Below are 15,171 nucleotides of genomic sequence, written 5' to 3' on the forward strand. Positions count from 1 at the left end.
TTTGAGCATCAGAAGTCCTTTCCAGCATCAGAGGCTCTTCAGAAGACTACTCTGAAATATTAGGATTCTCTGTCTACTGGGTCCTGCTAGCAAGAAGTGAAAGAGCTTAATCTGCACAAAAAACCATTCCAGAGTAACTCCTGGAAATGTTTTAATTTGATTTCTCTTTCTTACCATGTTATTCTGTTCTGTGGGGTGTGATATTTGCACAACATAATGAAAAGAGTTTTAGGAGAGACATGAGCTCTGTCTTGGCTGCCATGAAGAGAATCAGCCCTGAGATCTGTGTTTTCAGGAAGCTCTGCTCCAGTTCTGTTGTCTTTCCAATGGAATTCTTAGCCCATGTTTGTCATGGGCCTGCTAAACCTGCTGGAATTTTGGCTTTTGGCTCCTTTCTTTACAACAGATTAAGCATCAAAGCACAGATGACAGATGGAAAGTGTGGTGGGAGGGATGAACTCAGAACCCAAGGAAGGGAGGGAGGGGAAGGAGAATTTCCATGGACTGAGAAGCTTTGTCCATTCCAGTGTCTCTATTTGCCATGGACAGTTTGTACAACGAAATATTCCAGGTTTGTTGGGTCTGTCCTTGTGGAATGGCTCTTTCCACCCATCTGCAGAAGGGACAGTGGAGTAGAGAAGAGAGAACTCAGGGCTGCAGGACAGATTTCCTGAGGGAAGGACACCCTGTGGGGATCCACCCTTCCTCCCATGGCTGTGAAGTCACGTCAGATGTAGAGCCAAAACTCCCAGTGTGGGTGCTTTATCTAGATTATAAACATTCACCTGCTTCTAATCTTCCATTTGCCTCTTAATTAGAGCCTTAATTGCTTCTTCTCTGAGACCATTAAGGAGCTGACAGGCACTGCACAGCTCAATTTGGTCCTTCAGGATCCTAATTCAGAGGCCACCAGAGACTGACTCCTACTCCACAGGTTTGGGAGGGCTTTGAACCAGGCTCCAAACTGTACATTAAACCTTGGATCCGCACTGAGAGGGGATGGTTTTGGACTGAATTTCTATCACTGGTGGCTTTTGAATGCTTGATGGGTATTTCATATCCCTTTGGAGGGTAAAGGAAGATGCAGCAATGTTAAATTTCATGTTTTAGGTCTTAAACCTTGGATCTTGAGTAATTATGAGGGGTTTAAAATCCTGGTTTAGTTGTGATCAAGCCCTGATGGGAGTGGCTTAAGGAAGAGATTTAGCCCTTGACTCATGGCAGGAGAAGAGCATTTTCCTTAAAATGCAAAGCAAAACCTCCTCCCCTTCACAGCTGTGGAGCCTTTGAGGCAGATTTTTGGCCAGACAAGGACCTTTGACTACCTCAAAACCTTTGGCTTTGGACTCTTCTACACTTTTTCATGGCATCTGTCATAGCCCTATTGTCAGTTAGAGACTCACTGCTGCACTTAATATCTGAAAAAATGGCTAATTTGTTGTCTTCCCACTGGAAAAGGAGATTAATGTATAAAAAATTGGAAAACAATGAAAATGGATGGGGGTTTTTCCCACTCTGGAGATCTAAGTATAATAAATTAATACTTCTTATGCAAGATTGCAAAAAAAAAAAAAGAGAAAAAAAAAAAAAAAGAAGCAGCTAATGGCTGGTTAAAAAAAGTGCTAGCACAATTTAATTGGAGTGGCTGACTCATAAATCTTTTAATCGTTTTTGTTCTGGTGGTGCCTGGCAGCTCTGCCACAGTCAGATGGATTTTCTTCTTTTTTTTAAGGGAAGCCCCTCTCCCTCTCCAGTTCACATTGGTCTGCACCAGTCAGAAATGTGGAATCAGAGCTGTCAACCTTGATGTTGCTTAAGGCTCCCCCCAAAAAGTCTGGGATGTCTTGTTAGACACAAGTTGTGATGATGGTGACAATAAACAATGGTAATAATGACAATTCAGCGATTGTTTGCAGATGGGTTTTTGCTGGCAGCTGGAATCACAGGGAGCCTGTTCCAGGGAGAGAGGAGCAGGCAATCCATGGCCAATCCATGGTGGACACTCATCTCAACCTCCAGAGGGGCAGAAAGATGCCAAAGATGCATAAACCACAATTTCTTCCATGGTGACAGAGGAGATCAATGAAAGCTCTGAGCTAGGCCATGAATTTTTCAAAGCCATTCAGTTCTTCACTATAAAAAACCAAGGAGGAGCCAGCTTTGAGTTTTATAATCACAGTCAAATTTAGGCTGGAGGGGATTTCTATCCACTTTTGTGATATCAGGCTCATCCTGGTATCCTCTTGGATAGCCTCACCCTCTCCCAACTCTGTTTATTACATCTCTGAATTCCCAGACAAATCCCTGGAGCTTTGGCTCCCCTTTTAGCCTTGGTCACTGCCATGGAGTGTTCTCCAGAGGAGATTTTGGCTGCTCTGACCCTACTTTGCTCCTGGTGGGAGACAAATCCTGATCAGAGCTGCCAGGGGAAATTGTTTGTCCAGTTCATCACTTTGTAAATTCAAACTGCTGGGAGAAGCCTGGGAGGAGCCTACAAAATACCTCAGAGTGTGAATTACCCTCCCCACTACTCATTTCTGAGAAGTTCATGGAATTCAGCCAAATATTCCCTCTGAATTAATTTTTCTTAATCAAATTTTAGCATTCCTCAGATATCTTAAACATGTTCCTCATAAGCACTGGAGATTTGGTTTTGGAGAACTCCTTTCTTTTTTTGCTTTGTTTCGAATGTTTCTTTAAATCAGGTTTCTTCCTGGTCTAAGAATGGGATATCTCATATTCAACAATCCTGTATTTGTTAAAATCATATTTTTTTTAAACTAAAGGTTTATGTAATTCTACAGAAATCCCAACTAAGGAAAATTGCCAAAACTGGGAAGAAAAGAAATCTTGGAGAACACTGTGACTTTCTTGAAATAATTTTTGGGAATACTGGGAATGAAGCGAGCAAGAGCACGGCAGTGAGTCCAAACTTTGTCAGATTTTCTTTGGAATGCTGTGATTGAGACCACTGAGATCCCTGCAATTCTTTGTGATTTGTTTTTCCTTAATCCCTTGAGGACTTTTTTCAGAGGCTGTGGGAATCTGAGGAACTGTGCCACAATGGGAGATTTTAGCGGTGGCAGCTGCTTTCTAGGAGAAAAAAGTTTAAACTCATAAATTTTCTGTATTTTTTCCATGTATTTTATGTAGCCAGTGGTGATTCTGCAGTCCATAGCCTTGTTCTTTTTTAATCTATCAACTGCTGAGTTTGAATTTCTGGTTTAATTCACAACTTTGCTCAGTCTTTAAACTTCTAGGTCACTTTTGGCTTTACAGCTGCTGCTCTATTGAATTTTGTGAAAACTTCCTGTTGAAGGTGAATAATCTTCCTGCTCACATTCTTTAGAAACTGATGTAAATATTTGTGATATTAGAGTGGCCTTCTGGTTATCAGGAAGTGTAATGCAAAGTGTTTATCCTTCATTACAATTCAGGGAGACAGAAGGAAACAATATTCTACAGCTGGAAGTGAATTAGCACCAATGGGAGAAGTGAAAAGGTCTTTTAGAAATATGGGAGGGAGCAGAGTTCTCCAAAAATACATCCCAGCGTTTTGAACTGCAGGCTACCCAGACAGACTTCATATCTGGAGATCAGACTGAGCAAACAAGGTAATCAGCATGAAGGAATCAGTTCAGTCCAGCAAAATTCCCGGGGTGAGACCCTGCCCTGACTCAAATCCCTGCCTGGGGTTTCACTGCCATCATCTCCAGGCAGGTGACAACCTCAGGTGGCCAAAAGTGAAAGTCTAAAATTAGAAATACCAGCAAAATATTTCCTTTTCCAGGAAAACATGACCCTTTTTTTACACCATTCCCAGAGCACAGGGGGAAGCTGAGCGTGGCCGAGCTGAAGCTGAGCACGCTCAAGTTGCTGGTGTCATCTTGGGAAGTGCTCTGGAATGGAAAAGGCACTTCAGTGGCCTCCAGCACGTCTCCAAGGGGCTCAGGAATCACATCTGCACTTGGAGAGAAGGTGGAACGTGTTCAGTGAGCTAATCCTGCCGGGGGAATCCTCTGACCTGGATTAGGCTGAGGTGCCCTTTGCAGAGAATCCTCCCTTTGCTTCTGCCAGGTGGGGATGGTGTGGGACACGGGCCCTGGTCCCTCCTGTCATCCCTTAGGGTCTGAGCTGGGTCTGGAGCTCCAAGGACTGAGCAGCAACACCTCTGCAGTGCCGTGTTTCTGGGCTAAAACTGCCGGAAAACTCGCCTGAAATGATGCTGGAAGCAGAGTTTAAGTGTCTGGAATCACAGGATTCTAGGAAGAGTTTAAGTGTGTAGAATTGCAGGATTTTAGGAAGAGTTTAATGTCTGCAATCACAGGATTTAAAGAACAGTTTAAGTGTGTAGAATCATGGGATTTTAGGAAGAGTTAAGGTGTCTGGAATCACAGGATTCTAGGAAGACTCTGCTGGTCATTGATGGGGGTGCCAGCCCAGCTTCCCACTGTGACTTTCTGCTTGGGAAACAGGAGCAGGGCCGGAGTTAAAGCAAATTTTGGGGTCCTGTCATTCCTCTGGCCATGGAAATCATGAGCCCTGCAGTGAATAATATGTGTAGGCTCAGGAGTGATGAGCAAAGACAGGATTTTGGGACACCTCTCTGTGCTTGTTCCTGGTTTAGGAAGGAACAGTGTCAACAGTGGAGGTCTGTGAGAGTGTGGAAAGAACTGGAACCTTTCTCCATGCCCAGAGAGACTTTGGAGGAGGGATTGCAAAGACAGGAGGTGGAAAATGAAGCTCTTCTTGGGCAAGTCTGATATGTAATCAGCACAGAATTATTTAATAATATTTGATCTGTTAGATAATCCCTAAATACCTGTCTTGTAGAGCTCTTACCTTTCAATATGAGTTACTGCTTGAATCTGAATATTACATTTGAACACTTAGGGGTGAGGGAGGAGCTGGAGTTGTGAAGAGCTGAGGAAGTAATTGGGGAGAAAGGTGTGAGAGGTGGACAAAAAGCCATTATCAAACATTTATAACAGGTTTGCAAAGTACAGCACTACCCAGAGAATAAAGCTGTTGAACAAATGTGTAATCCCTTTCCCCTGAAAGCGAGATACAGCAAAATTGTAGTTGAAATACTCCTAATCAGCATCTCTTTTTATTTCCCACAAACATTGCTCCCTGATTTCTTGCTATTCCTCGTAGTTTTGACTATTGTGAAATTGTAATTGCCTCCTTTAAGTCTTACAGTCCTCTTCAGCAATAAAACTCATCTTTTCCACCTGTGGAGAAATCTTCCCGAAGGAAACATCCCAATGAGATGGGAATGCCTTTCCCTGCTGCCATTTATAACTCCCCTCCTGCTAATGCCTCTGATTTTCTGTATTAGAATAAATAACAACAAAATGTTTTGTTGGAATCAGTAAAATTAAAGTGGGATAGAAGTGAAAAGAATTGCTGGCAACTCCAGGGAAGTGGGGATGTGTGAGATGTTAAACCTTGTTCAAGTCTCACACCCAGCAGCAGGAGATGTTAAAACACTTAAAATAGAAAGGAAAGCTGCAGAATGGAGAGCCCATGTGTTCTCATCGTTCCTGGAATGAAGATGATCCAGTTTGGAGCAGAAGCCACTCACTCCTGACCCTGCTTATACTGCCTTGGTCACATCCTGGAGCACAATGAAATCCACTTTTGTTCTTTGTCTTGCAGAAACACTCAGGTGGGAGAAATCCTGTTTTTTTTTCTTCCTTTCACCTGCATCCCCTTAAGGAACAGTTGCAGAGGATAAATATTACTTCTTTGAAGAGCAGTAGAAAATTCAAGTGAGAAACTCTAACCCCAGCAATGTTTATTTGGAAAAAGAACAAAATCTACTGAGAGGTTTTGAAGGGTTGAAACTGCTTAAATCCATATCAGAAGGAGATATTTGCTAGGACTGGGCAAGGTTAAGGGGTAAATATGGCAATTCATCCGAGAGAAATCAAACCCACAATAAATCAGTCAAAGGGGCTGCAGTGAAGAGGGGAACAGCTTTATACAATATTTGTCTGGTTGATAGCACTGTTTACAGTATGAATAACCATCTAAGTGAGCATTTTATTGCTTTGCACTCATATTTTCCACAGCTGGTGTGTGTGGTTGTTTCTGTAGCTGTAAAACCTTCTGCAGATGCTGCTCTCAAAGCTGCCCATGTGTCAGAATTATAAATGCACCCTATTCCGAGTTTATTTGTAAAATTATCCCTCTGAACCTGAAGTTCTCCATCTGGCTTTGTTGCTTGTTTTTTTGACAGCTACAAATGCGCAGGTCATTTTCTTTCCTTGGAACTGTTCAATGATCAAATGTTTATTTTTAGGCAGAGGGAATTGCCAGAGTGTCACCAAGTGCACCTCACTGGCCAGATACAACTTCACAAGACTTGTTCAGAATTTTCCTCTTTCTCACCATTTTTCCCCCCCTTTTTTTTTGCATCTCTCTCTCTTTGAGTTTTTCTCTCAGTTTCTCTTGCTATTGTACCCTACCTGACCTTTCCACTACACCTCCCAAATTTAAAAGGCTTTCCTTTTCTTCTCATGGCTCTGTTTCCTTATCAGAATCATACATTTGCAAGTTTTGGTTATTTTTTAAAAATACCTACCTTCCTTATGATGATAAGACTTCCCTTAGAAATAGATTTCACCAGATGAAAAAGGCTTAAAAATTTTAAGCCTATGGCTAGGATTTAATTATCATAAAATCTTCCTAACTGTAGATTCTATTACATTTAAAACTCTGGGAAATGGGGGAATACTGCAAATGTGGAAATACTGGATGTGTCCTCCAGCTGAAGTTTGGTTGGATTTTTTTTTCCTCCCATTCCTCAAAGCTCCTCAGTGGTTCCACAGCAGCCTAATATGCTTTTGTTGTCCCAAAATCAATGATTTTGGACCCTTGAGAGATGACCACCACCATCAGGAAAAGCACAGAGATAAATCTTTGCAAAAGTTTTATCCTTCGAATCCAAAGAGATATTCATGAATGCTGTTGTAAATAAATAAAGGAAAAAAAAAATGCATATTGGAAGGATCCATAGCAAATATTTTTAAAAAAGCAGCCTTATTTTGAGTGTTTGATGATGCTGGATGAAGGAGTCAGATTGACTTTGTGTTTTTGGAAAATGCCTTGCTGAGGATTCTGCCCTCAAAGTAATCTTCATGGTAGAAAGAATGGGAATAACCAAGGTGTAGGGATTATCCCTGGGATAATACTTTGTTATGTGCCTTAGTAAAGACACATCCACTTTTGGAATTGGAAGTCATGGCAATGCTTCCATGGGGAATTAAAGGGCCCTTGAACTTTCTGCTGAATTTTAATTTGGTTTGCTATTTTAATGTCGTTTAATAAAATGCATTATTCTTAATTTCCTGTCCTAACACGATGCAGAATTCATAAAAATTGTGTTTCATACAGTTATGATGTGGTTATCATATATATTATATATACAGTATATTAAATAGTATATATTTAATATATAAAATATTATATATTTATTGTATATGATATAGCATTATATAATATCACATAGTATTATTAATTATAAATGTGATTTTGGAGCACTTAGGGCAGAAAGTATTATAAATGTATTTACCTGTTCAGTCAAATTTAAGCAGAGCCAATAATTAATTGGCAAATGTTTACCCTTATTTTATTTCTGATTGAAGCTGTGTCTGAGTGGGGAAGCTCTGGAAATAAAGGATTGTTTTCCCTGGTCAGACTCAGGAGTGGCTTTTCTGATGGATGACACAATCTGATGACCTCAGTCTGGTCTGGATGCCTCAGCAATGACAATAAATGAGGACACTGCTGCAGGTGACATCACATTTTCCTGGCTTCAGCTTTTATAATTTTGTATTCTGTAACTTTGTTGGCAGGAATGTTGGGCTGGGCTTTGCTGCTGTCAGCAGCTGCTTTTGCTGCTCTCACTCTGCCTCAGGTGGAAGAAGGAAAGGTGAATATTTGACTGCCTAAATTGGCTTTTGGTGTTTGCCAGGATGCAAATTGTAAATTTAATTTGTAAATGAAAAGAATGAAAATTCCTACTTTTGGTAGAAGGTTGGCCTGTTTGAACCTTCAAAAAAAAATACCTCAATGCATGGGGTCAAAGCACAGCACAAGAAGCTACCTCTGCACTAATATGTTTTAGGAATTGTGCTGGTAATTCTGACATTATTTGATGCCCTCTGCTCATATCTCACTCAGCAGGAGACTGCCCAAACAGAACAGATTAAAATGGGAAATGGACCCATCCAGTGCAGGGGAAACTCTTTAATCCTGGATATCTTCCGTGGGTTTTCAGATCACTGCATTCTCTCTTGATGTGGATTGGAAAGGTTTGAGATAGCAACAGATTTGATTTTTATGGTTTGAGATAATGACAGATTTGATTTTTATCTCAAATTTTGCCAGCCCAAGCAGTCTGAGGGGTTTTGTGCTGCAGTGAAGGCTGAGTGGGAGAGGTGGCCAGGCCAGAGCAGTAGAGGACACCCCAGAGAGCCCTGGGGTGTGCAGGGGTGAAAATGGGGTGAGGGAAGGGGTCACAAATAGAGAGAGATGAGACTTTAAACCAACAAATCTACATTTGCTGCACTGCAGAAATATTCCGTCTTTTGATCTTGTAGGTGGTTTTGGTGAGACAATTTTTATTCTTCCACTACTTGCCAATCACTTTGCTGGAAAACACGGTGTTCAGCAAACCTGAAAATATCCCCCGCCCCCTTGGGATGTCAAGTTCCTTCAGCTGCAATTCCAAGATCTCAGGATGGTTTCAGGGAACAAACAGCAATTTCCTCATTGTCTCACCCAAAGGTGATACAGATGTTTGAAATCTCGGTGCCTACTGCACAGATCGGGAGCACTAAACATTTCATCTTGATTTCTCTTCAGTACCACCTCCTTCCTGGAAAATTTGGAAGCCTTGCATTTACCACTTCAAATTCCCTGCCAAGTTCCTTTCAATTTCTTTTTATTTTTTTTTATTTTTTCCCTGCTCCATTTTTGTCTCACACGTTTATTATATGGTGACAAATGCAGTTTTCTTCTGACACCACATAATAGATGTGTGAAACACACACACACACACGTTCTAGTAAGAGACTGCTCTTTATTTCCTGGCTCCAGTTGCAAAACATGAGTCAGGGTTGGAAAGGTTGTGCCTCTGTCAGAGCCGTGGAATCCACGTGCTCAAACTTTCCTGGGTTTTGCTGCAGTCGTGGGGAAAAATGGCAAATCTCATTCTTATATTTCTATAATTGGTGTCTTCTCCTCCCCCAAGCACATCAAATCTTCATTTTATAATTCCCATTCCCTTGTGTTGATTATATTTACTTATTTCAGGCGTTGATGCTGTTATTAACAGAAAAAAAAACCACTTCCAGCTTCTAAAACACAGATAAAAGTACCCTCCTGTAATTCTGGCTTTAATACAAAAGAGAAACATTTAGTGCTGCATTTGCTGATGACTTTTTTTTCTCTGCACCAGATGATTTCTGCTGTTCTGCTGCATAATTGCAGGTAACAACCACCCAGCATCTCCACAAGACTCCGGTGACACAACATTCCTTGTTTATCCATCCCAGCTTCCAGCGTTCTGTGCGCTTCTGTGGGGGCCCCAGTGAAATACAAAATCAGACAAGAGCTTTTGTGAGCTAAAGTGGAACAAGCCCCATGTTACAAGTTAAAAACCAAAGAAAACGATCAGGCAAAAAAAAAGGAAAAAAAAAAAAAAAGAGAGAGAGAGCTGAACACTTCATCACTTCCTACTGGATCCAGCCTTGGAATGCCACAGGGCTGGCAGTTGTTCTGCAGATACCCATGGGTGATTGGAAGCAGCAGGACCATGGTGCTTCCACGTTAATCACCAACAGAGTTTCACATTGAATATTTTTTTTTTTCCCCCCTAAGCAATTTTATCCCACAAGGTCCCTGTGGTTGAGCTGCTCCTGCAATAGAATGACAAATAACGGGGTGACATGCTGTGAAAAATTTAGAAAATGAGAGATGCTATCCCATTTTCCAAACAGAGCAGAAACAACACTAATTCTGTTAGGCAAGATGGAACAGATAATTAAACTGGGCATGCTTTTAATTTTGAAGCTCACCAGAGAACGGACGCCTTTTTCAAATGTAACGACTGTGGAAGTGATTCCTTTAAAACGAAGCAAAAGCACTGATTTTCCTTGCTAAAATTAAAGCATTTACCTTATACAAAGTATAAGAAATGTTACCTGTTGCCTCCACCATTCCTTCTAGGATTACAACAATTTCTAGCTCCTCTTTGGGCAACTGGGCTTTGGAAATCTCCCAGAAAGGACTCTGCTGGTTAATCTCATGGCTGATGATCAGTGGTGAAACCAAAAAGAGACGATCATCCCCTGTGTAATAACCTACGTTGATATCTGTCTGGTTGAGTGGTATAAATTCCCCCTCCTTTGTCTGTTTGGATTTGATCAACTTGGCTCGTATTGATGCCTCTACAATGTGTGAATTCCTAAGGTCTCCTACTCGGAACATCAGACACAGCTTTCCATCCCGCATGGAAATGACTGCGTTTGTAGAAAAAACCAAGGTTTCTGCCCTCTTCTTGGGTTGGGATATTTTCACAAACATGCAGCCAACCATGAAGGCGTTGACGATAGAACCTAGGACAGACTGCACTAAAAGCAGGATAATTCCCTCGGGACACTTGTCCGTGATGACCCGGTAACCGTACCCAATGGTGGTTTCGGTCTCAATTGAGAATAAAAAGGCTGAGACAAACCCATTGAGGTTGCTGACGCAGGGGGTCCACGTGCTGTCCCCTATGTGATCCATGTCCCCTCGCATGTAGGCAATGAGCCACCAGATCATGCCGAAGAAGAGCCAGGTCACCGTGTAAACCATGACAAAGATCAACAGGTTGAACCTCCACTTGAGATCCACCAGGGTGGTGAAGATGTCAGTCAAGTACCGGTAAGTCTCTCTGACATTCCCGTGGTGGACGTTGCATTTCCCATCTTTCCGAACGTACCTCTGGATTTTTCTCTTGGCACATTCTTTGCTGATGTTTTTTGGCAGATCCTCTCTCGCTTGTTTGGGCAACTTTGGTTGATGGATAGTGACAGGGCTCTCGATGTCCTGCTCCATTGAGTCTTCTTCCAGGACGTTGGCTGCCATGGAAAACAAAAAAAAAAAGGAAAAGTCATTATTCCTCTTATTATTGCTCTAAGTCAATACACAACCTTCTCCTGTGTTAATCAATAAAATGATCATACTTGTTCTTTGCTAACACAAAAATCACACGATGCCAAGCACCCTCGTTTTATTGCTACAAAGAAATAAAATGAAAGCAAACTCTCGTTCCTTATCAGGTCATCCTATCCACACCCATATTTAAATTCCACAAGATGGATTTAAGCAGATATTCCTTCCCTCCTCGCCCCTTCGCAGTTTAATGAATGAAATTTTTTATGCACCAAAAAAGATCTTACGGAGATAAAAGACATAAATGAGGGAATAGATTCACTTGGGGGTGAGCAGAGAAAATGAGCTATTGTTATAAGCTATTTTTTTCCATCAATTGCATTGCTGTGGGGAAAGTATTACATAAGTACAAAGAGGTTGTTTTTTCTTTAAAAAAAACCAACAGTTTTTAGAAAGAACCAATCCTCCTCTTGTTGAAGGAAAGTTGTAATATCTATCAAGAGCAATTCAAGCACACTTCCACAGAAAATCAATATCTTGCTGGTAATGAGGCAGGGAATTGTGTGTCCTTCTCCCAGCAACGTACAACCCATGGCACTTCAGATTTCATTTGAATTCACTGTGCCTGTGGCCTTTAATTCAAGTGTACCTTGTCCTCTAATGATCTGGGCCTTTTTATTTTTTTTTAGTTTCCCAGCCTTTGAAGATAAATAGCTTTATTATGGTTGTGTGCCATAGATAAAAAGAGTGTACTGAGGAAGAGAGTGGTTTAATCGAATGTGTTTTGCATGGAGGACATGGTGAGGTCTGGGGTAATTGTTGTTTTCAACTGAAATCTTTCTGTTTTCTGGGGCTTCTTCCTGCAGGAATTTCAGCTCTTGAATTCCTAATTCTTTCTCTCTGCTGTCATTCTTCTGCCATACTGTAAAGGGAAAAGTCTTCTGGTGGGTCTGTCCAGGCGCTTGACTCTGAATACAGAATTACAGAACGGTTTGGGTGGGAAGGGACCTTAAAATCACCCAGTCCCCACCTCATGCCATGGGCAGGGACACCTTCCACTGTCCCAGGTTGCTCCAAGCCCTGTCCAACCTGGCCTTGGACACTTCCAGGGATGGGGCAGCCACAGCTTCTCTGGGCACCCTGTGCCAGGGCCTCATTACTCTCACAGGGAAGTGAGATTGGGATTTCTTCCCAATATCCCATGTAAAAAGCAGCACTGCTGTGATTTTGTACCATTCTTTATGGAGTGTTGCACAAGGGGCTGCTCTCAGTGGGTCATGGTGGCTCTAAAAGCATTTTTCACTCTTAGAAACATTGCAGCAGATCCTGTGTGGAGTCTTACAGCACCTGTAGCTCTTTCAAGATGTGCAGGTTCATCCCTGCAGAAAAAGATTACAGACCGTTGCAGAGTTTTATTGAAATACAGGGAGGAAGAAAGGGTTGTAGCCTGGTTGTCTCTCCTCCTGACCTGCTCCTCTTTCAAAGAAAGTCCCAAAGCCCTACAGTAGCACCGAATCTGAGAGCAATTCTGTGTTTTAAGGCTGTGCACCCCATCCTGTCACCTTTTCAGTTTACTGTGTGTCTCAGCAGAGCGCTATCAGCGCTGATGGCAGCGGCAGCACTGGGAGCTGTGTCACTGAATGTGAACACTGAAAGTTCTGAATGAACTGCCCCAGTCAGTGACAGAGTGCCTGCCTGAATTAACCCTGACGCTGGGGAGTGCATGACAAAACACAATCAAAAGGCAGTGCAGGGCCCTTGTGAGGCTGACTTAAGCCAAAACCAGAAAATCTGAAGTTGAGGCTTCACACTTTTTGCTCAGCTCTCCATTGTGCCTAAGGAAATTCCAGTCCACAGGAGTTATCATGTCACCGCAGCAACAGAATCCTCAAATTATTATGAACAACCTATGAAGGCTCTGGCATTTGAGGCTTTATGTTAAACTACTAATGCTGATATAATGGGGTTCATTATCTTCCAGGCATTATGAATAATTTGCTTCCCCTCCCAGTCAGAGCCTGGCATGGACACAGAGACAAGGAGTGGGAGAATCCTGTTGGTTTAGAGAATATTCCTTATTCCTGACCTTCTGTTAAAGGGAATCATGTCCCAGACCTCCCTGTCTGAGCATCTCTTACCAGAAATTATCCTAAAAGAGGACCCAAGTGCTGATTTTATTCCTGGCAGCAGGAGGGATGTGAAGGGACATCCAGGGCTGCCCTCCCACCACAGCACTCCATACAGTGTTTATTTCCTGTGGAAGTACTTTGAGCAGTGAAACACATTTTATTCAGACAGCAAATTTGTACTGATGCTTTCCAAATGCTTTTTGTGGGTTTGTGCATCACAACCAGCCTGACCAGTCTTTCACAGCATGAAGGAAGGGCCACATTTTATCAAGTGTCCATAGGTTTTGCAGGAGCAGGGAGCTGCTGTCACAGTAAGTGGGACCAGGATGTGACAATTCCAATGTGGGAGGGTTTTTCTTAACCTGGAGAAGTTGTAGTAGAGCTGATTCTCATCTGGCTTTGTAAGGGGGCAGCTTTGGACAACAAACCCAGTGTTCAACCAAAGTCTCTCTCATTACAGCATTTATTTGACATTCTTGCAGACATTTCAGTCTTCCTGAGGACATCTGGCCATTTATAAACTCTCCAGGCTTTTCCCAGTGCTGTCATTTCTCAACTGCCAGTCTCTGAGAGGAAAAATTGAGGTCAATTTTTTTGTCTTTTTCTCTTTTTTTTTGCAAGATGCCCTTTCCTTCTTTCCCCCACCCAGTCCTGCTATGAATGAATTCCTTTGTGGAGAGGTTTCTAGATCAGAATCACAGTTTGTTACCCTCTCCTGGACTGAGTTTTCACTCCAGAGAGAACCTTGGGAGCAGCAATTCCTGAAATAAGTGATCCAAAGGTTATACATCTGTGTGTTTCCATGGGAATGCTTGATGAATAAGTTTTAAACACATGGCAGGATCCCTGCTCACCACTGAGGCTGAGGAACAGCCACATACTGTCAGCGCCTTTGCCACAAAATACTTGGACTAATTATATTTTTACTTGATATCAACCCAATTAACTTCTGCTGTTTCTTTCGTCTTATTTTCCTTTTGGTTACATAATGGCTGTCATGGATCCAGGAACAGGGGAGTCAGTAGCTGCAGCCTCACTTGAGAGCTATTTTTGCTCTCTGCTTTTCTTCCTGACAAAAATGTGTATATATTATTAATCTGCTCTGCATGAAAAAAAAAGGTATTTCTGAACTCTTCCTCCTCTCCCAGTAAACATTGTGTTTGTTTGAACACGACAGCCAGGTAATAAGGCCAATTTAGAGGATTCTGCTCAAACAATCCACTTTGGTTACTCTCTTAGGCAAAACCTACAAGACATATGAGATTTCAGTGATTTGTTTAATTTCCCAGCAAATGACAAGGAGTTCTCCTAAATAAGTCCCTGAATAGTTCACTTGTGTCCTGGCTGTGGTCAAATTAGCAAATTAAGCTTGTCCAGGCCTATTATTTAGATTGGAGGGTAAAGAGTGGTGCAACCCACAGTTGGATTATTGAACTCCAATTGTTTTCCAGGCAGGTGAGTGTCATACAACCTGCAGAACAGGAATAATCTGTGTCCTGAAACGGAGCCAGGAATTGTGTGTGCTCAGTTCTGCACTGGTCCAAACCATGCCAGGGGCTTTTCTGGAAATTTCACCCTGCGGGGGGTTGTGTGCCAGTGCTCAGAACATTTTATTTCCTAGTAAAATTGCAGCAAATGTTGTTGTCATGTTCTTGTCTACTCCAAAGCAGCACTGGAAAGGCACAGTCCTGATTTTCCAAGCACATCCTTTTATTTAGAGCCTGTAGAACAACGTGAAACCAGTGTCAACAACAAAACAGGACAGGACACGCACTCTCCCTTTGAGGCTGTGAATGTAACACATCAATTTATCCCTTAAGCGATCATTTTACCATCAACAATGTGATTTTTTGGTGTGTTTTGGTAGTGCTGC

The 15,171-nt window shown here is 42.1% G+C and overlaps 1 protein-coding gene and 1 long non-coding RNA gene across 2 annotated transcripts in view; one reads left to right on the forward strand and one right to left on the reverse strand.

Annotated features, from left to right (window-relative positions):
• KCNJ6 (potassium inwardly rectifying channel subfamily J member 6) overlaps positions 1-15,171 on the reverse strand; it is a 147,221-nt gene that overhangs the window by 20,892 nt on the left and 111,158 nt on the right. The window contains exon 3 of the mRNA XM_088051087.1: positions 10,215-11,135. Within this exon, the coding sequence (XP_087907213.1) occupies positions 10,215-11,135 (921 nt within the window). The remainder of the gene's footprint in view (positions 1-10,214; positions 11,136-15,171) is intronic.
• LOC148184762 (uncharacterized) lies at positions 3,246-4,084 on the forward strand. The gene is made up of 3 exons (XR_015771794.1): positions 3,246-3,319; positions 3,438-3,614; positions 3,824-4,084. It is a non-coding gene; the product is annotated as an uncharacterized LOC148184762 (long non-coding RNA).

This window comes from Pseudopodoces humilis, chromosome 2 (assembly GCF_049639895.1).
Source record: "Pseudopodoces humilis isolate 2021_Gansu_Grassland_sample_001 chromosome 2, ASM4963989v1, whole genome shotgun sequence".
In the NCBI taxonomy this organism is placed as follows: Eukaryota; Metazoa; Chordata; class Aves; order Passeriformes; family Paridae; genus Pseudopodoces; species Pseudopodoces humilis.